Source organism: Phyllostomus hastatus, unplaced genomic scaffold (assembly GCF_019186645.2).
Source record: "Phyllostomus hastatus isolate PE091 unplaced genomic scaffold, TTU_PhHast_1.1 phas_scaffold_21, whole genome shotgun sequence".
In the NCBI taxonomy this organism is placed as follows: domain Eukaryota; kingdom Metazoa; phylum Chordata; class Mammalia; order Chiroptera; family Phyllostomidae; genus Phyllostomus; species Phyllostomus hastatus.
This window is the reverse complement of record NW_025334017.1, coordinates 49,033,893-49,053,775: the sequence shown is the minus strand read 5'-3', so window position 1 is coordinate 49,053,775 and position 19,883 is coordinate 49,033,893. Positions and strand designations below refer to the sequence as shown.

Below are 19,883 nucleotides of genomic sequence, written 5' to 3'. Positions count from 1 at the left end.
CTTCTAGGCCTCCGCAGAGGAAGGCCAGTGCTCCCCCACCCCGACTCGGCCTCAGCTGCCTCCCTGGGACCCTCCCAAAGCACGAGGAGTGCAGTTGAAACTGTTGCTGGTGTGCGTGTTCCTTTTCCCTTCCTCGGGTCCGCAGAAACCCCACTGCCCTTGCTTGGCTCGCCCCCCACGCCCAGCTTCCGTGGAGGCCTTTTGTGTTCAGCCACATCCAGGGTGGCCCACAGAGGCCTCAGCCTGGCTCCAGCATTTGGGGGTTCTCACCACATAGAGTGGGCCCCATGCAGGGAAGGGCTGGTTCCAGCAAGGCCTTCTCAAGACAGGAAGGTCTCAGGGATGGAAGGACACAGGCACTCCCTTTGAGGGCACAATGCTAGCGCAGTTCTAGAACCCTCCGTTCTAGAACCTGCCCCCGCTTTCCTGGAGCCTGGCCCCCCTCCCCCCGCACCGGTCCCTGACTGCGTCAGGCCCCACCTTGAGCTCTCAGCCTCAGTCATTCCCCGGCCTCTGCCTTAGTCCCAGCAAGACTTCCAAAACGTGGCTGCAGCCCTGAGGGGGCACAGGTCCCACCTGGCCTTTTGTGGCCCTATCACCCCTGCCCCTTTGACATAAGTCAGGCCTCAGCCACATACCCCACCCCCTCCCAAGAGCCCACATTGAGTGGGACAGCCCTGGCCCCTTCTGCGGTGCCCTGCTCTCCATGAAGGGCAGCGGCAGGCGAAAACTGGACCAGCAGACCTTCATGGCGCAGGTGTGTGAGTGCAGGGACAAGGGCTACCTGCTCTCCGCCAAGAAGATTGGCTCCGGGGCCTTCTCCAAAGTCTACCTGGCCCACGCCACACAGGAGCGCATGCAGCACAACCCCAAGCTGGCCTCTGACCTGCAAGGCAAGCGCCACACCATGGTGAGGTCGTCTGCCTCCTCTCTGTGGCCCTGGGCTCAGGGCATGTCCAACCCAGCTCTAGGGGGCCCTGTCCATCCCTACTGGGGTGCCTCCCAGCTGCTCCAGCTCCCTCCCAGTCCTGCACCCTCCCATAGGCTGACCACTTCAAGTCCTTGAACACCTGAGCATGTAAATGTCTGGACAACACTGTTCCCCAGGACTCTGCTTACCCTGCCTCATCCTGCCCAGTTTGGCTTGTGCACAAAGGACAAGGGACCTGTCCTGCCCCACCCTGCCCCAAGGGGCTGCAGTCTGTACACAGCGGCCACCCTTCGCCCCTGCAGGTGGCTATCAAGGTCATTTCCACCGCCGAGGCCCCTGTGGAGCTCTCCTGCAAGTTCCTGCCCCGTGAGATCTCGTCACTCAACGCTACCTACAAGCACCTGAACGTGGTAGGCAGATACCCCACGGCAGCCTGTAAACATTCTGCCCCTCCCCAGTGCCAGCCCTCACCTCACCTGCTGCCCACCCCAGGCCCACCACTGCCCCCATCCCGACACCCCAACCCAGGGCACCGCACAGCCCCTCCTCATGGTGGCAGCAGGTGGCTGGGCGTCGTGCAGGTGCAGCTGTATGAGACCTATCACAACAGCCAGCGCGCCTACTTGGTGCTGGAGCTGGCAGGCGGCGGTGACCCGCTGGAGCACATCAACGCGGTGTCGGACCACCGCTGCTGCCCGGGGCTCGGGGAGAAGGAGGCCCGCAGGCTGTTCCGGCAGCTGGTCAGCGCAGTAGCCCACTGCCACAGCGCCGGCGTCGTGCACCGGTGAGGACGCAGCCCGGCCTGACCCCCACCTGCATGGAGAGGCCCACCCGAGCCCAGGCCCAGCCCCACCTGCCCTTCCCCGTGCAGGGACCTAAAATGTGAGAACGTCCTGCTGGATGGCCGAGGCCTCCTGAAGCTGACGGGTGAGTCTGTGGCCAGCCCTTGCCCTTGTGCCTGCTTGCCCTGACTCTTGACCCCAGCCACCACCCGCCTGGCACAAGGCCCCTACACGCTGGCATGCCTGCCAGACCCTCGGCCTCCACGCTGCTCGGCTCCAGACGGGATCCCAGCCTGGCTTGACCTCCAACCCTCCCAGAAGGCCTCCGCCCCACCCTGCAGCTGACCCCGGGCCCACCACATAGCCGCCTCTCCCGCCGAACCGCCTGCCCCGCACCCCTGCACAGACTTCGGCTTCGCCAACCAGTCGGGGATCAAGAAAGCACTGCTGAGCACCTTCTGCGGCTCCATGGCCTACGCTGCCCCTGAGATCCTCATGAGCAAGAAGTACAGTGGGGAGCAGGCTGACCTGTGGAGCCTGTGAGTGCCACCCCTCCAGCCACCCCAGAAGCAAGGCCCCTGGGCGGGAGGGGGTGGGGGTGTGCCTTAAGAGCCACTGTCCCCAGAGGTGTCATCCTTTATGCCATGGTGACGGGGAAGCTGCCCTTCAAGGAATGCCGGCCCCACCGCATGCTGCTCCTGATGCGCCGTGGCCCCACCTTCCCACCTGGCCTGTCCCCAGGTAAGTGCTGCCACTGTGTCTTTCCTAAGTCCCAGAGGACCTGGGTCAGAGGGTCATTCTGTGCCATGGAGGGGGTAACAGAGGAGACTCACCTGGCACCCTCCTCCTGCCCACTGTAGTGAGGGGGAGGCTGGACTGAGGTGGGACCTAACTCAGACCTTGCCTCTCTATGCCTGTCTGCCCGTTGGTGGCTGGCGGAGGACCTCCAGCAGACCCCTCAAAGCTCTGGTAATTGTTGGTGGGGAGTGAGCGCAGGATGGGGAAGCAAGAGGGCAGGTGGAGCGGGGACTGGCTGCAGCCACTGAGTCCTCGCCCGCAGAGTGCCAGGACCTGATCCGGGCCCTGCTCCAGCTGCGCCCGCATGCGCGCCTGGACTTGCGGCAGGCAGCCAGGCACCGCTGGACGCAGCCCACTGCGCATGCGCTCTTCTGCACCGTGCTCAGCACCTCGCCAGGTGGGGCAGGGCCCTGGGGGTGGGGAAGTGGGCTCTCCCCGAGTGCCCAGACTGAACCCCGAATGTGATCCACAGTAGAGAATCCGGGGGAGCCCAGAGAGGACTCAGGGCCACCAAGGTCACTCCTGCAGCTGCGTCGCCCCCAGCAGCTGGGAACCCCCAAGGGCGCCTCCGGCCCAGCACCAGAGCCCCCGGATGCCAGCCCGAGCGGAGGTGGGGGCTCTGCCAAGCTGGGCCTCCGAAGCACTGCGATGGCCAACCTGGGCACGGGCGCCTCCCGGCAGCCCCCTCTGCTGTGCTCCAGGAGCACCATCCAGAACATGCTGGGGCTCTACCAGGTCAACTGAGGGCAGGCGGGTGCGCCGAGTGGAGGTCAGATAAACCGTTTATTCTGTAGAGTCAGAGGTTTGAACCAACCAGCACTGGGGAAACTGGGGATGCTCCTGAACCAAGGAAGATGAGTCCACACACCTCCATGCCAGAGCTTTAATGGGGCGGGGCGGGGGGCGGGGGGCGGCTGTGGAGGGAGATGCAGAGCACCCATGGAGCACCCAGCCTCCATGGGACAGCACAAGTGAGCAGACCTCCAACTTTGGGAACAGGGCAGAGGACGAAGAACAGGGGCACTGGGAACCCCTGGGGAGCCAACCTGCACTACAGCACAGGTCCTGGGGGGAGGCCGGTACTCAGGCCCTGCACCCAAGACGGCACTAGGTTTGGTGGGGGGCCCAGGCGAGGAGCGCGGAGGGTGGGGCCACACTGACAGCCTGCCAGTGGCAGCTTGGGTGCTGCAGAGTCAGGGAGACCACAGGTGGCGCTGCGGAGGACCGGGGTCTGGTGCAGACACGGGGCTACAGGCACAGCCAGGGCACAGGTCAAGTGGGAAAGCAGAGGATGAAGGGGAGGCAGCACCCAGCCAGTGCTCCAAGGGCAGGCTGGGTGGGGTGCAGCTCTAGGAGACCCCCAGGACAGGCTGTAGATAGTGAAGGTCTCAAGGGGTCGGCCCACTGAGGCTGAGGGTAAGCCAAGGGCCCAGATGGAGGGACTTGGGGGGACTGGCAGGAGGGGGCAGTGCTGGCACCAGGTGCGTGCCTGGGCTCAGACCCTTGTAGCACTCCTGGCACTGGAAAGCTCCAGCTGGCCACTCCAGTTTGTGGTTTTCCTGTCTGACCCCACCACCATGCTTGAGAAGTGCCTCACGGCTCCACTGGCCGAGCCCCAGGGCCTGGCCAGCTGGGACTGAACAGTGCTCTTCTGAACAAGCTGCATCGTTGCTGGAAGCAACAGGGCACAGGGAGGTGCCCTCAACCCTCCCATGTTTAAGGGGCATTAGCCCTAGAGCCCTCAGCATGAACCCAGAGCTTAAGTGTAGCTCTGCTTCTTCTCAGCAGGACAGTCTTCCAGCAAGGTAACCCAAAGGCCTGGAGGCAACTGCAGGAAGGCCTGGTCTGGGAGGCCAGGGCCGATGGGCTAGTAAAGGTGTGCTGGGGCTGCAGGGACCTCAGGTGGGTGCATCTCCTTCCGCCTGTGGCTCCGGAGCCAGCTCCCACTCCTGCTGCTCCCGCTGGCACTGCTCCTGCTCCTGGCGGTCCAGCCGCTGCAGCTGGCACTCCACATCCTCAGGCACCTGCACCTCCAGCAGATTTTCCATGCCATGCTCTGGCTCATCCCCAATGAGCACCTGCAGCAGGGAGGCAGGTGAGCAGCTGGCTGGCATACCGTGAACATCTCCCCGTTCCCCACAAACCCTGCACCCACCTGGATCAGTTTCTCACAAGTCACCCGCACATCGGACTCAGGCTCCCAGCTGTGCAGCTCACGCAGAATCAGGTAGGCTCCCTGGTCCCTCACCTGCTGCCGACCCTGTGCTGTGGCTGTCAGCTGAAAGAGGACAGAGGTCAGCCAGGTGTCAGTGTGGCCAGGCATACATTGGGGGCGGGGTTACTGCAGCAGGACCTCTGCTCACCAGCATGATGGCCTCAATGAGCATCTTGCGGATGTCGGCATCCGGCTCCCGTTGCTTGTCTGGAGGCAGGTACTGCAGGTCCACAGGCAGCCCTAGGGGCACGTGTGGGAGTCACTGGGCCCCTGTGCTGGGCAGCCAGGCCAGACCCCACCTTTGTAAGCCTCATCAGTGCTCAGCAGCTTGCTGCTAAAAGTTTTCAGAAGGGGCTTGATTTGGACACTTCCTCCCCACGCCACCACTGTCCTTCTCTCCGGCCAGGTCAGCCCTGTGGACCCACCCAGACTACTCACGCTCCATCTCCTCCTCGGAAAATTCCTCAGGCCCAGCCAAGGGCAGTAGCAAGAAGGGGAGAATGTCCACCTTGGGCCCCAGCAACCACTCGTGGTGTCCTGGGTGGGAAGCAGGGATGGGAGCCAGTCCAGAGGTGCTCTAGAGCCCAGTCTCTCCCCATTGCCCGCCGCCGCAATGCCCCCACCGCCACTCACGGTGCTCGAAGCAGCAGTTTCGCAGCGTCCCCACGACCCCGCCCCTGCGCATCATAGAGTCTGGGTATTGGGTAAGGGGCAGCAGCCGCTGGATCACGCACCTGAAGGAAAGGACCACTCAGTGCTGTCCCTGCTCACTTCCACCCGCCCCCTCCACGGGCGTCCTGCTGTTCACCTCTCAGGGTCCAGCAGGAAGGCTCGCGCCGCGGGACGCTGGCTGAGGTTGGAGAGCACTGGCCCCAGGTAATGCAAGGGCGCGCGGGCGTTGTAGCCCGGAGTGCAAAGAGCGCGCACAAGCCGCTCCAGGCCTGACTCCCCCGGCTCTGCGGCCGTCAGCGCCTCCATCAGCGAGGCACACGGCGCCGGCTCGCGGCTAAGGTTGGCCAGTACCGCGGCTGCCTCCTCCGCCCATGGCCACTGCGGATCCAACGCAAGGCCAAGTAGGCGCGCAGGCAGCCCAGGCTCGGCCACCAGCAACGGCTCGTGCAGGCCGGGGTCGGCGGCCAGGTTGACCAGGGCGCGGGCTGCGTCTCGGGCAGGGGCCGGGGCCGGGGCCGCCGCCAAGTCGACCAGAGCCCTCAGCAGTGCCTCCTGGCTGGCCAGCAGCGTCCGGCCGGGCCCCGAGCCGGTCAGAGCCAGCACGTGCCGCGCTGCCTCCTCCTGCAAGTCCGCCCGCGCCCCGGGAGCCAGGAAGGGAAGAAGCTTTGCCACCTCCACCTCTAGAGTCAGCAACCCTGCAGGGCCGCCGCCACCAGTCGACGAGCCAGTGTCCGCCGCGGCCTTCTCCATGCCCGCCCGCACTTTGCAAACTCCGGGCAGTTCAGCGCGGGTACCTCCGCTCCGCCCCGTGGCGACTGGTGGTCCGCGGCCCCGCCCACCAAAAAACGCGGAAGCCACAGAGACCAATCCAAGTCTGAGGACTCGGCACAGGGGGTGGGACCAGCATGCGGAGGCGGGGCCACAACGAAGCCCGGGGCATTGTGGGGCTGAGCGCCGGGCGGAAGTGATTCGCGCGTGTGGTGAGAGGCGGCGGTGGGGGTCACGTAGGGACAAACGTTGACCCCCCTGTGTGGCCCCATCCCTCGGTGTGACCCCTGGTGGCTAACTCAGTACGCCGGCCCTCTTCCATCATGGACTGAGCAGAGATCCGTCTTCGCTGGAAGAGACAGATGATCAGTGACATTGATTGACATTCCAGTGTCAGACCAGCCTTGCATTCCTAGCACGACCCCCTTTTCCTCCTGATACAGTGTCATTTGAATATATTATTGTATTTAATTTGCTAAAATTTCGTTTAGAATTTTCGCATCTCTGTCCATGGGGGATACCGTCTGCAGTTTTCTTGTAACGTCTTTGGGGGTGATGTTGACTTCAGAGGGATTGGGGTGTATTCCCTTCTTTTCAGTTTTCTGTAGGAGTTTGTGAAAGTTGTATGACGTATTTCCTTAGTGTTTGGTGGGACTCCCCAGTGAAGGCGTCTGGGCCTAAAATTCTTTCTGGGAATATTTTTCGACTACGAATTAAATCCCTTTCATGGATGCATGAGTGTTCAGGCTGTCATTTTCTTCTTGGGTGACTTTTGGCAGTTTGTGTCTTTCAAGGAATGAGTCCTCTTTTCATCTGAATTGCGGAATTCATTGGCATGAAGCTCGTTATAATATTCTTTTACTATCCTTTTAATATATGTAGCGCCTGTAGTGGGGTCACCTCTCATTCCTGGCAGGTGTAATTTCTGTCTTGTTTCTCTTTTTGTAGGCCTTGCCAGAGGTTTGTCAATTGTTATTGATCTCAAAGAACCACCTTTTGGATTCATAATTTTTTTCTATTGCTTTCTTGTTCAATTTCATTGATTTTCCACTTTGACCTTACTATATCCTTTCTTTTGATTAGTTTGCTGGGGTTTTTTTCCCTCCTAATTTCTTAGTGTGGATGCTGAGGTCATTAATTTGAGATCTTTTCTGTTAGCGTTCTCCCCTCATTTATTTTTTGAGTCGTGAACTATTTATATATTTTACTTTTACATGGTTCCGAGTACCTCAATAGATTGATATTATTTTTATTTCACACTGTGGGCCAGGACAGTACCTCTGGGGCAGTGATGCCCAGGAGAGCCACTCACTGGAGACAGCATGCCCCTGAAGTCTGTAGGTCATAGGTCCAAGAGCTGGGGTTTGCCTGTGGCTAAGACCCATGGGAAGGGCACTTCGTAGCCTCAATCCCCACCTCACCTTGTATGAAATTTCCATGGAAACCGAGGAAGAGGGTGGATGAGTCCAAGCAAGTGCCCACTTTTCCAAGGAAAGCACATGCTTAGGATATACAGATCCTACCCACAAAAGTTGAATATTTCTTGCCCTGTCTGGTGTGGTTCAGTGGATTGAGGGCCAGCCTGCAAACTAAAAGGTCACCAGTTCAATTCCTAGTCAGGGCACATGCCTGGCTTAGGTGCCAGGTCCCCAGTTAGGGGTGTGTGAGTGGCAACTGATCAGTGTTTCTCTTGCACATTGATGTTTCTCTCCCTCTTTTGCCCTCCCTTCCCCTCTCTCTAAAAATAAATAAATCTTTTTTTTTTTTAAAGGTTGAGTGTTTCTCAAGGAATGGAATTGGAATGTTATGGATAACCCAGGTAAATGATGCCCTCTGGTGGGCACTTTTGACCGAAACAAAAATGTGCATCTTCAGAGCCCACTGGACCAGAAGTATTCACCGTGATCACCAGCTAGGGAACCTTAACTATTCCCAAGTTAAGTGAAAAGATACAAAAAGTAAGTGATACTTCCAGTCAAGTAGGTGGCATAGGCAAACATGGCTTGCCACTTCGCACAACCACATCAAATTTACAACTAAAGTATAGAACAACCATCACTGAGAACCGTCAGAAATCACGTTGAATGAAGTCCAGCAGCTACAGAAGCACAAAGCCACGTCCATCCAGACTGGTAGGAGGGGTGGAGACACAGAACGGGCTGCTCTCTCACCCACATGTGGCGGATAAAAATTCAGGAGGGGTATCTCAGGAGCGAGGGGCCCCAGCCCCACACCAGGACCCCCAGCCCAGGGCTCCAGGGCCAGGAAGAGAATCCCCCACAGCTTCTGGCTGCAAAAACCAGGGGGGATTGAGTCGGTCGAAGAAACTGCTGGAGCCCCAACAGTTCCCCTTAAAGAACCCACACGGACTCACCTACTCAGACTCACTCCCTCCGAGCTCCAGCGCCAGGGTCGCAGCTGGAAGGGCACCAGTGGCACACTGGGAGGATGTGAAGTGTCTGGCATCGAGGAGAACAGAAGCCATTGGCCCTTTTCTTAACCCTCCCCCCACAGGGCTGTCGGGCTGGTGCCACCTCTAAGACTCCATCAAACTGGCTAACACTGTTTGCCCCGCCCTGGAGATCCCCAGAGACTCCACCCCACCCAGCTTATAGACCCACCCACGCTGCTTTTCCATATGAATAACTGGTCTTGGCTCATGCATTCACAGCTTCCTAAATCCTCTCAATCAAGCAACAGCTGAACTCAGCCCCAGAACAGCACCAGCAGCAGCCAGCCCAGATTCATGGCTTGGCTTCTCCTGGGAATCTCCAAGTCCAGCACAAGTAGCAGCCATCTCAGATTGCTTTATAGCTCATGAAGGGTGGTCTTGGGCAAAACATAGGTGGGGGCTGACCTTGGCCTGCACCACCCAGGGGAACCCCAGGGCCAGTGCTTCCTGCACATCCCCAGCTGAGACCTGACCCACAACCCAGACATGTGTCCTGAGCAGAATCAAAACTGAGACCTTCCAGTTTGCAGGATGATGCCTAACTGAGCCACACCAGTTAGGGCTAAAAATTTTTTTTAATTAAATTAAAATTTTAAAAATGTATTGATTTTAGAGAGAGAGGAAAGAGAAATTGTTTCACTTATTTAGAATGCTTATTACTTAGCATTCATTGGTTGATTTTTAGAGAGGGAAGGGAGGGAGAAAGAGAGAAACATCAATGTGCTGTTGCTGGGGGCTGTGGCCTACAACCCAGGCATGTGCCCTGACTGGGAATCGAACCTGCAATGCTTTGGTTTGCAGCCCACGCTCAATCCACTGAGCTACACCAGCCAGGGCTTGGTTGATTCTTAAAAGTGCCCTGACGGAGGATCAAACCCACAACCTTGGTGTACCAGGATGACGATCTAACCAACTGAGCTGCCTGCCCAGGGCTCTAAGCTACTTTCTGTCTCTATAAATTTGCCTGTTTTAGGCACCTCAATGGTTACAGTCTCTGTAGCTGTAGTACAGTGTGAAAAACAAGTGTGTACTTCTATGTAACCAATGCCACAAGCAAAACAGAACGGTTTAACCACCACAAAGACCTCTGGGCGCTCCCGTCCTTAACCCCAGCAACCAACAACCTCCTCTTCATCTGCGTAACGTTTTATACATGGAGACATAATGTGATCTTTCAAGATTGGGTTGTCTTCCACTCAGCGTAATTCTCCAGAGATTCACTCCGGTTGTTGTGTGTCCCTAATTTGTCCACTCTTGTTGCTGAGAAGTTATGTATTTGCTACTTTGACTCGTTCTGTAGTGAAAATCCCATTCCGGATTTTTGTACATTCTTCTATTGGGCTGTGTGGTTTTTCTTACTGTTATTGATCTGTAGAAGTTCTTTATATATTTTGGAGGTGAGCTATTTTTATTTATTTACTTATTTTTAGAGAAAAGGGAAGGAGGGAGAAAGAGGGAGAAACATCAGTGTTTGGTTGCCTCCCATGTGCCCCTATTGGGGACTTGGCCCAAGACCCAGGCATGTGCCCTGACTGGGAATTGAACCAGCGACCCTTTGGTTCACAGGCTGGTGCTCAGTCCACTGAGCCACACCAGCCAGGGTGAGATGAGCCACTTTTAGTTTTTCACTCTCTTAATGGTATATTTAGGTTAACAGGTTTCTTAATTTAAACATAATTATATATTAAAACCATATTAATATTTTCCTTTATGGTTAGTGGGTTTTTGACCTGTTTACACTTGCCTGACTTTCACATGTTTTTAATGTTCAAAGCATTTATTGCTTTATAATTTAAACCACGAACGCCCGTAGACGCAGACCGCCATGGGCCGCAGAGCCCCTTTCATGAAAACGCCCAGCCCCGAAGCTCTCCGGGTTGGGCGCTCCTGGCCCTGGTTGGCCTTGAGAGAGCCACCCACCCGGCAGCCCCACATCCAGACTGCTGCCCAGCTCCGGGGCTGTGGGGAAGGTGCGGGAGGCCAACGGTAACCATAAAGCTTATGAGAAGGAGCCTGTGGAGTCGGAGGGGGAGAACAGTCACAGGAGAGAGAGAGAGAGAGAGAGAGAGAGAGAGAGAGAGGGAGCGAGCTGCTCAGGCGGCCCAGCAGGAGGGTGTGAAAACCAGACGGGCCCTTGCCCGGGACGGGCCAAGCAGCCAGCGCGCACGTGGGTCCCTGTGCGGCCACGGCAGTCAGGAGATGCTCCAGACCCTGCACTTCACAGACAAGGTCTGTCGCTTGGGGGTGTTGAGGTTGAGGGGTCCAGAGGATACTGCCCCCTTATTGGTTCTTGGATGAAGCAGGCGGTGTCCCTTCACTGGTTCTTCCTTCCAGCCGAAAGGCAACAAACCCCACCCACACCTGGGGCAGCGAGACATCCGCTTCTCCCCAGAGTGTCTGGCCGCTGCTTGGCTGCTTCGTCCCCGCTCCCATCCTGCCCCCAGTAGGTGACTGATGAGCCCTGGCTGAGTGCCTGAGCAGCAGGGCTGAGTCCACACGAGGGGACCCCACCTGGGTAGATAGGTCCAGCACGCCAGCTTGGCTGTCCCCCCATGGACCGACCACACCCCAGATCCAGTCCCACCCACATCACCAGCCAGACCTCACTGCGCACCCCAGTAGCCCCCAAAGACAGATGTGGCATCCACTTTGCTGGCTGGACTTTATTGCAGCCCACGCCTGGGCCAGGGGCAAACGGCCCAGTGAAGAGCTGTGTCCCGAGCCCCTGCTGGAGGGAAGGGGAGGCTGGCTGGGAGCGGGGTCAGGCCTAGGCCGCCAGCAGGTCAGCTGTAGTTGCGGGGGTCGGCGTGGTCTGGCAGGAAGTAGCGCTGCAGGGCAGGCTGCAGGAGCAGGGGTGGCAGTGGACGGGCAGGCCGGGGCCAGTCCGCGGGGAAAGGCCGCACTTCCACCCGAGGCAGCGGCAGCTTCAGTGTCCGGATGGGGCCTTCGAGGGTGAGGCCTTCCCGGTGCCAGGACAGCATTTGTCCTGAGGCTAGAGGGGCAGTGAGGCCTCGGGTGAAGTCAGGGCCCTGTGGGGCCCAGGCTGTGGCAGGCATGGGGGTGAAGCTCACAGTCCAATCTCTACCCCTGCCCCCACTCACCCCTCTGTCTCTGTGGAGACCTCCGGATGTTGGTCTCCTGAAGCTGAAGAATGGGGTCGGGCCTGGAGTGGTAGAAAGGCAGGTTTGTGCGACCTTGGCCCTCAGTGCCCGCCCCCCACCCCCACTGTGGGCCCTGCCCCAGCCCGTGGCTGGAGCCATCGGCCACTCACAGGTGGGGGCGGGGCTGTGGCACCACGGCGTTGGGGCCCCGTGTCCTGGGGTGTAGGTGTGCACTCTGGGGCTCCTGGGTGCGCAGGGAGCTCAGCCGCCGCACCCGCTGCTGCTCGCAGAAGTAGTTGAGGGCGTCGATTGGCCCCAGGTCCATTATCTTCGACTGTGACCACTCCGTCTGCTCCAGGAACAGCGGGTGGCTGGGCCGCGCGTCGGAGTCCAAGGAGGGCAGCCCGATCACGGCCAGGGCGGAGAAGGGCACCAGCGTCTGGGAGAGCGTGCGGCAGGTGCGCCTGGTGTGCACCGGTGAGAGCAGCCCATGGGTCTGGGACTCCTGGGAGGCCAAGCCCGGCTCCACAGGCGAGGCCACCAGGGAGGGCGTCCTGGAGTGGAATGAGGACGTCACGGAGATGTAGATGGGTACCCCGGAGACTGTGGAAGTCGGTGACAGGGTCTCCTTGGACCGGGGCGAAAGCACTGAGGTCTCCGAGACCTTGGGCAGCATCTCCGACAACTTGGCTACTGACGGATGCCAGGTTTCCGCCTGCGGGGGAGGCGGCCAGTGGAGGACACCCCGGAGCCCAGGGAGTGGTGCTGTTCCTGGATCCCAGCCTGACTCAATGCAGACTCCCTCCCAGGAAGGAGCAGGAAGATCCCGAGAGCCCCGGGGACCCGGGAGACAGGTGACGCTGAGTCAGAGTGAGGCGAGGAACCTGGCAGCCTCACCTGGCTCTCCTCCCTGGACTTGGGGGCTCTCCCAGGAGGAGGCCAGAGGCTCCACTGGCAGGTGGCCCGCCCCTCCCATCCCCAGCCAGACCTGCAGGTGGTGGATCATTTCCTCCAGCTTCTGGCTACAGCAACCGCGCAGCACGGCCTTGGACTCCAGGTCCAGGTCCCGGACCCAGGTCATCATCTCCTTGAACAGGAGGTCCTCTGGGTCCTGAAGGCCTAGTCCGTTCAGCAGCTTCTTGAGCTCAGACCTGTGACAGGTGAGGGTGGCTTATCCCGAAGCCTTCTTGCTGGCGGGAACGCCACGCAAAGAGTGGGCCTCACCGGCAGGAGGCGGGCGAGTAGAGGAAGTAGGACATGAGCTCCAGCACCACGTCGCGGGCCTCCAGGGAGGAGGCCAGGAGCAGCTGCAGCGCCAGCATCACGAACTGCTTCTGCGTCCGGACCTGAGCACAGGCAGGCGGTGCGATGGTTGCCGGAGGCCCAGGCCGCAGCGGGGCGGGGCGGGCAGGGCGGGGCTGGCCCGACGTGGGCTGGGCTGGGGCGGACCTGGAGGCTGGGGGGTTTGTCCTGGTTGAGCAGGTCCAGGAGGATGTTGTGCAACCTGCTGCAGACGTCTTGGCTCACGTCGGGCACCAGCCTCAGCATGGCGTGCAGGATGTGCACGCGGTCCTCCCAGGAGGCCTCCTTCAGCAGGTCCAGCAGCAGAGAGGCCAAGCCGTCCACCGTGCCCACTTCGGGGTACGCCTGTCGGGACCGGCTGCTAAGGAGCCGCCTCTGCACGGCTCTCTCCCACCAGCCCGCTTCCCAGGCGTCCCCTGGACCTCCAGGGTGAAGAGGGGGAACAGCTTCTTGAACCAGTTCTGGATGGCGAAGAGACGCAGGAACCTGGGCAGATGCCCATAGCGCTCCTCCAGGAGCGAGTGCTCGTGGTGGTACCAGCGGGGGTGGGAGTAGTCCTCCGTCCCGGAGTCGTCTCTGGAGCTTCTCTGAGTCAAGGACGCCAAGCTCTGGGGGCAGGAAGTCGTCAGGACCCGAGTGTGCACCCACTCCTCCCACTGGAGCCCTGCCCTGGGCACCCACCTGGGCCCATGGCTCCTCGAACTCCAGCAGCTCCTGGGAGAGCCCCAGGTGGGGGCTCAGGAAGTCTGAGGCCCAGTCCAGATCCAACACCTCGTCGTCCTCCTCCTCCTGCTCCTCCTCCTCGTCCGACCAATGGATCAGCTTCTGCTGCCACATGGTGTGGCGCCGCCTACTCTTTGACGCCCACCAGTCATCCTGCTGGCTCTCCCTCGACTGCGGAGTGGACAGAGCAAGCGGCCGGCAGCTGGCATGGGAGGTCTCGGCCCTGGGCAGAGCTCTCCCCAGGCCCGAGGTTGAGCCCCCAGCCCCACTGCTTGCCTTGAGTGAGCCCTGGCTGGCGAGCCGGGCCAGGGCTCCAGGGCCCCTGACTCTCCTGGCCGGCCACATGTGCTGCAGCACCATGGAGTTGGGGACACAGCCCGGGAAGCGGATGGGCCTCGGCAGGTCCTGGAGGTGGAGCACGGCACAGTGGGCTGAGAGCCTGAGTTCCGCCCCATCCTGGGGTCTGCCCTGGCGGAGCACCCGGGCCACCAGCCCGGCTCCAAGAGCTGGACTGGTCTCCCACCCCTGCTACCCACAACGCACAGACAGGCAGAGAGAGCCTTTGGAAACCAGGGAGGCGCCGGCTGTGGTAACTGAGGAGGGAAATCTGGGCCACCCTAACACCCCACATGCTCTCCACAGAGCTTGGCCGCCAGCTCTGGACCAAGGATATCCATAAGAAGCGGGGGGCAGGGGGGGACAAGAGCCCAGAGGGGGGCTGTTTGGGGCTTGGGTGTGTGGTGCGGCAGCTGGAAGGGTCAGTGGCTGCCTGGGCCGGTGATCCTGCCAGAGGTCTGCTGGGGGCAGAGGCCTGTCTTGGCATCTGGGGAGGGAAGGCGGTGGGTTGCCAGGGGCCAGCTCCCATGGATCTTGATCCCCCGAAGGGAGGAGATTCTGGTCTCCCAGACACTCACTGGGGAGGGGCACGCAGGCGCAAGCAGCTGGCACGAGGCTCTGGCTTGCCCAGTTCTGCTCCAGGAGCCCCAGACCCTCTGGCAGCCACACCCAGAGTGCAAGCAGTCAGGGCCCACAGAGCAGCAGCATCACAGCTGGGCAGGTGGGGGAGGGGTGGGGCCTGGGCTGCAGGTGGGCGTGGCCCTAGGTCGGATATGGACACAAGGGTTTGCAGTGAAGGGAAGAGGGGGTACACATGAAGGGTGACCCCTGGAGGGAGCTGCCTCTGGAGAGTGTGTGTGTCTCACCTTGTAGGGCTCAATGGCAGCAGGAAAGAAGCCCCTGAGGTTAGAGGGAAGCTCCTTGGGCCGCCTTTCCAGCAGCAGGGGGACCTGGGGGCGGGGCAGAGGCTCAGAGCCAGGCATGGACTCAGGACCCCTGCAGCTCTGCCTTGGGCGGGCAGCATCCCACCTGCCTGGGACCCTCACCCTGTGCTGCAGGTGGGAAGACAGTGCATCTGGGGCCGAGGGCCTCTCCTGGGGGAGTTGCTTCAACTGCAGCTGAAGGTCCACACTGAGGCCCAGGGAGGATCTCAGGGAGGAATGGGCCAGCATCTGGGGCAACAGAGGAGGAGTGGTGGGTGGGGTGGGGGCCAGGGCCCTGAGAGCAGGGCAGAGGGGTGGTGGGGGTGGGAGGCCTCACCTGGGATTCTCTGCCGTGTGGTCCCCAGAGGGGAGGCAGGATGGGAAAGGCAACCTGGGGGAAGCACTGGCTGAGTGCCCTCCAGTCTGGTGGGGGCAGGGTGCACACACCCCAGGTTTCTTTCTCCGCTGTAAGGGTCATGGTGTTCCACTGCTGGGACTCGGCTCCAGAACAGACGCCCTGCGGGGGAGGGGGTGGCAGCAAGGGCAGGTTGGGGCGTCAGAGGCCCTGGAGGAAGGGAGGCTTTGGGTCAGAGCTGGGGGGGGGGGCACCCGACCTACCAGCAGGGCCGGGCCGTAGATCAGACGCAGGTAGTTGTCGAAGGCCTCCTGCTGCTGCGGACCGGAGGGTGGGGGCCGCGCTGCTGGGACCACCTGCCCCAGTCTCAGCCGCTGAAGGTCATGGTCCCGGGCAACTAAGGCTTCCAGGTCCTGGAACAGGGGTCAGAGTTCAGCCGATTCTTCCCAGAGCCTTGCCACATGCTGCCTGGATAACCACAGGGGTCCCGGGCCTGCCCCAGACACGGAAGGGGCGGGGCCTGCGCCTGGGCAGGGGGAAGGGCTGGTACTGGGGTGGAGGGGGCATCAGGACCCGCCCTACCTCCTCCAACAGTGGCTGCTGAGGTGCTGCCATCTGGCGATGGGTGGAAGACAAGGCCGTGCTGCAGGCAGGGGTGGACACAGGTGGGACACTGAGTGGCGTTTCCAGCGGGAAATGAGAGATGGCCAGGAGCGGGGATGCCAGGGCTGAGACAGGCTTCAGGTGGCCCCAGGCGCCCGGGGGCCCTGGGACCTTGTGCTGGGGGCACAAAGCTGGACCCTGCCCCGGGGGAGCTGGGGGGTGGCCCCTGGGACCACTCGGCGGGCCTGCTGGCAGACCTGAGACTGAAAATCCCATGCAGGTTGGCGAGCCTCTGCAGTTGGGCTGAGGTCAGCGATTCCTGGCTGGTCAGTGGCAGTGGAGGGTCATCCACCACGTCCGGGACCTCCTGGCACAGCTTCTGAGCGGGGAAAGGAGCCTGGAGTCCCGGCCGAGGGGGCTTGTCCACTGCAGCAGCCCCATCTGCACACCCTGTTCTCACTGCACACCTTAACCAGGTAGGACGTGGGCAGGTAGAGCCTGTGAGATACCAGGCACAGGCGGGAGCCCAGAGCCAGCACCAGGTCCCCGCCGTTGTTGCAGAAGGTCAGGGCCTGAGGGGCTCCGTTCAGCTGCAGGAGCCTGGAGGGACGTGCAGGGAAAGAGCCCAGCCCTGCTCCAAACAGCAGGAAGTGGAGGCAGCAGGAGGGGCAAGGCTCCCCCGGCCCTATCGACCCGCTAGGCTCTGCCAGGGGCAGAGGCAGGGGGGCCCAGTGGGCTGCCCCCGGCTCCCAGGCGGCCCCCCCCGCCCTCCCTCCCCCCTCCCCCCCGCCCCCCTCCTCAGGGGCTCCACCGACCGCAGCAGATGGTTGTCTGTGGTCCAGATCCGGATGGTGCAGTCCAGGCTGGAGGAGGCGTACAGCTTGAGGGTGGGACAGCAGCACAAGCCTAGGGCCCGGGGCTCAGGGTCAGGAGCCAGAGCCGCACGGTGGCCTGGGCTTCACCCTGGCCCTGCCCTCTCACCGGTGATGTGGTCCATGGGGTCGTCCTGGGGCTGGTGATCATAGCGCTGGCTGTTTTTCAGGCCAAACTGCACCAGACCGTAGGTGGCGCTGTCCGAGTCCTCAAAGCCCACGGTGACGCGCTTCCCGAGCGCAGAGAGCACCAGGGCGGGGTGGCAGCAGGAGAAGGTGCGCAGCAGGCTCAGGCTCTCCTCGGCGTAAGGGAAGACGCGCCACATCTTCACGGTCAGGTCTCTGCCTGCGGGCGGGAGCCAGGGCTGCGCCTTTGGGCAGGGCGGGCAGGGGCTCCCCCCACAGGCTGCGGGGGGGGGTGGGACGTACTGACCCGAGGACACCATGATGTTCCAAGTGGACGAAATGGCGATGACCGGGCCGGGGCTGTGCGCCTGTGTATGGAAGACAGTCTTCCATGTGTGCCACTCCGGCACTGACAGGGTGCCGTCCGTGTGTCCCAGCACCAGCAGGTACCTACGGGCGACAACAACCTGTCGGTGTGCACTTTGTAGGCCCGCCTGGCCCTCGCTGGCTCTCACGCCTACCGGTTCTTATCCTTCCTGGCCTGGATGTCGCTGTGGCACAGCTTGCCCCCGGGCCGGCACACGGTCTTCCAGCTGGCAAACGCACTGCTGGGGTCTATGAGGTGGCTGTAGAGGTGCAGGCAGCAGGGCCTGGGCGCTGGGGACGGTGGCGGGCACTCACGGTACAGCACGCACATGGGGTGGCACGCCGCGTTGGCACACACGAGGTGTCCGGCGCGGGTTATCAGCCACAGTGTTTCGCGCGGCAAGCAGTAGGCCACGGCGGCCGCGCAGTCCTCGGGCTCGAGCAGCAGTGCGCTCACGGTAAGCCCCGTAGCCACCGACACGAGGTAGACTGAGCCATCTGCGCATGCGCACACGAGGCGTGTAGGCAGAGCGGGGCACAGGGGCAAGGGCAGCGCGGGCGCCACCTGCAGGTGGAGCACTGGTGCTGACAGCTGGGCCAGTGGCGAGTACAGCTCGCGCAGGCGCCAGAGCTCCACGCTGCCTGCACGCAAGGAGAGCACCGGCCAGCCGGGGCTGGCGGGTGCCAGTAGGCGGTTCACGCCGCCTGACCGCATGTCCTGGCCCCAGTAGTTGAGCATCACTTCGCCCACCTGTGCCACCGCCTGCAGGTCCCATGTGCGAAGCGTCCCGTCCTGTGAGGCCGACAGCACCAGGGGTGTGTTCGGGAGCACGGCCAGAGCTGTCACGGGGCCTGCGGGAGGGGTGCAGGTCACTGGGGCACTCGAGGGACAAAGGAAAGGGAAGCTGTTGGCTCGGGTTACGACCAGCAGAGAAGCATGGCCGGAGCTGGCAGGGACCGTGGGCAGCCCAGAGCTCTTTAAGGCAAGGCAGAGAGAGGAGGGGCCTCAGCGGCCGCAGTGTCGTGGTGCACCTGTGTGGCCCACAAACACCATCCGGATCTGCCAGTCGGCCTCCCACACCTTCACCGTGCTGTCTCGGGAAGCCGTCACCATGACCTCCACCTCTTCACAGTACGCCAGGTCGGAGATGGTGCTGGGGACGAAGGCCACGCCGACTCAGCACCACTTCGGGTAAGTGTGCCCGCACCCCTGCCGTGACCGGCTTTCCCACGAGGACTCATCCCCGGGTCCCCCTTACGTTTTGTGCAGCTTCTGGTGCACATCCACGACAGCCCAGGTGTGCAGGTCAAAGGTGAGTACGGCTGAGCCGTAGGCTGCGAAGCAGTGTGGAGGCTGGTGGGGAAGCGGGGGCCCCAGAGCCAGACCAGCGAGCACATGGGTGGAGCTTGGCGGAGGATGTACAGGTGACCCAGTAGGCACCAGACAGCGACCCCCTAAACGGAACTTCCAGAGTGCCAGGCCACCGCTTGCTTCCGCTACTAGCAGCAGCCCCAAGTTAGGCACCGGCAGGCAGCAGATGGGCTCGTGGTGGGGTGCCCGACCCACCCTTGGCTCACTCAGCCACAGCAGGCTGAGGTCCGGCCTCAGTATGGCCAGCCCTGCGGGACCCCAGCCCACAAAGCGGCTCACAGAGTCTGGCGGGCCTGGCACTGCCACCAGTCCCCTGAGGGCAATGGGGGCCAGCAGCTTCTCCTGCGCCCAGCCGTCCTTTCTGTGCAGGTGCAGGCAACCTGCGCTGTCCAGCACCACGAAACGTCTACCCACTGGGTCCTGTGCCACGGAGCATAGCCCTGCTGCCACCTCCAGGCGGCGCAGTGGCTCCAGTCCGTGTGTCAGGCAAGCCACACGCAACTCGGATCTCTTTTCCTGCGGGCAGGGGCAGGCAGACCTGCAGTCAACTTGGGGACACCCAGGAGAGGCCTTGCACCCGCCTGGGGTAGCCAAGAGGATGGGCTGGGATCATGATAGGGACCCCTAGGGGAAGAGCTGGACCAGGAAAGAGGCTTCTAGGCAGATGCCAGGGGCCAGTCGCACCTTTTCCACAAAGCTGTGGAGGCTTGTACGCAGCAGCAGCCACAGCTTGCGGGCACGGGCGCTGGGGGTCATATTGCGCCACTGGGAGCTCCTGGTAAAAAGCTTTGAGTCCGGCTCTGAGGATGATGGCTCTGTGGGCCAGTGGTGGAAGCACTGTCACTGTGTGGCCTTGGGCTCCCCCCACCCAGAGGCTGTGGGCAGCAGGGCCTTTTGGGGGGTCCTGTGGGCTAGGGGACTGTCCATGGGGCACTGCATTCCTGGTGGAAAGCGCCCACGCCTGAGGGAGGGCTGCTTTTAGGCTGGTCGTCGTGAGGCCGAGGCCAGACCACCTCACCATTTTCTCTGAGCAGCCCAGGGTCTGGGATGTCATAGCTGTCAGCTTCATACAGGTCTGAGTCCAGGGTCAGGCTGTCGCCTTCTACTGAAAAGGGACTGCTTGTATCCAATACATCCATCTCCATTTCCCAGGTCTAGGCAGCTTAACAGTCTCCTGTGTCTGTTG

At 61.6% G+C, this 19,883-nt stretch overlaps 3 protein-coding genes across 3 annotated transcripts; 1 reads left to right on the top strand and 2 right to left on the bottom strand.

The window, feature by feature from the left end:
- The first annotated feature begins 952 nt into the window (after nucleotides 1-952).
- On the top strand, nucleotides 953-3,287 carry LOC123833013 (testis-specific serine/threonine-protein kinase 5-like). The gene is made up of 8 exons (XM_045860974.1): nucleotides 953-979; nucleotides 1,234-1,341; nucleotides 1,513-1,715; nucleotides 1,803-1,858; nucleotides 2,120-2,252; nucleotides 2,339-2,454; nucleotides 2,774-2,908; nucleotides 2,984-3,287. Exons 1-8 carry the CDS (start codon nucleotides 953-955, stop codon nucleotides 3,253-3,255), a joined length of 1,050 nt encoding a protein of 349 aa, XP_045716930.1. The 3' UTR covers nucleotides 3,256-3,287.
- A 136-nt stretch (nucleotides 3,288-3,423) lies between these two features.
- Nucleotides 3,424-6,830, bottom strand: HGH1 (HGH1 homolog). Its single transcript, XM_045860927.1, has 6 exons — nucleotides 5,535-6,830; nucleotides 5,360-5,460; nucleotides 5,165-5,263; nucleotides 4,875-4,966; nucleotides 4,667-4,789; nucleotides 3,424-4,589 (listed from the first exon to the last, which is right to left on the bottom strand). The coding sequence occupies exons 1-6, from the start codon at nucleotides 6,146-6,148 to the stop codon at nucleotides 4,410-4,412; spliced, it is 1,209 nt and encodes a 402-aa protein (XP_045716883.1). The 5' UTR covers nucleotides 6,149-6,830; the 3' UTR covers nucleotides 3,424-4,409.
- Nucleotides 6,831-11,282: 4,452 nt separating this feature from the next.
- Nucleotides 11,283-19,836, bottom strand: WDR97 (WD repeat domain 97). The gene is given in 22 exon segments (XM_045860973.1): nucleotides 11,283-11,843; nucleotides 11,887-12,870; nucleotides 12,944-13,065; nucleotides 13,169-13,366; nucleotides 13,444-13,629; nucleotides 13,703-13,915; nucleotides 14,021-14,149; nucleotides 14,947-15,030; nucleotides 15,127-15,252; nucleotides 15,341-15,520; nucleotides 15,622-15,771; nucleotides 15,941-16,001; nucleotides 16,219-16,340; nucleotides 16,429-16,561; nucleotides 16,777-16,867; nucleotides 16,943-17,179; nucleotides 17,267-17,409; nucleotides 17,481-18,177; nucleotides 18,358-18,479; nucleotides 18,585-19,213; nucleotides 19,382-19,534; nucleotides 19,708-19,836. Coding segments are annotated over 22 exon segments (5,331 nt in total). The 3' UTR covers nucleotides 11,283-11,401.
- Nucleotides 19,837-19,883: the final 47 nt, after the last annotated feature.

What these genes read in the sequence shown, in the direction of transcription:
- HGH1 (XM_045860927.1), bottom strand. Translation starts at nt 6,148, where the DNA reads ATGGAGAAGGCCGCGGCGGACACTGGCTCGTCGACTGGTGGCGGCGGC. An exon ending in AAACTGCTGCTTCGAGCACC is followed by an intron (nt 5,264 to 5,359) that starts GTGAGTGGCGGT and finishes CTTCCCACCCAG; the next exon opens with GACACCACGAGTGGTTGCTG. An exon ending in TTCCGAGGAGGAGATGGAGC is followed by an intron (nt 4,967 to 5,164) that starts GTGAGTAGTCTG and finishes ACGTGCCCCTAG; the next exon opens with GGCTGCCTGTGGACCTGCAG.
- LOC123833013 (XM_045860974.1), top strand. Translation starts at nt 953, where the DNA reads ATGTCCAACCCAGCTCTAGGGGGCCCT. An exon ending in ACCCAGCTCTAGGGGGCCCT is followed by an intron (nt 980 to 1,233) that starts GTCCATCCCTAC and finishes TCGCCCCTGCAG; the next exon opens with GTGGCTATCAAGGTCATTTC. An exon ending in AGCGCCGGCGTCGTGCACCG is followed by an intron (nt 1,716 to 1,802) that starts GTGAGGACGCAG and finishes TTCCCCGTGCAG; the next exon opens with GGACCTAAAATGTGAGAACG.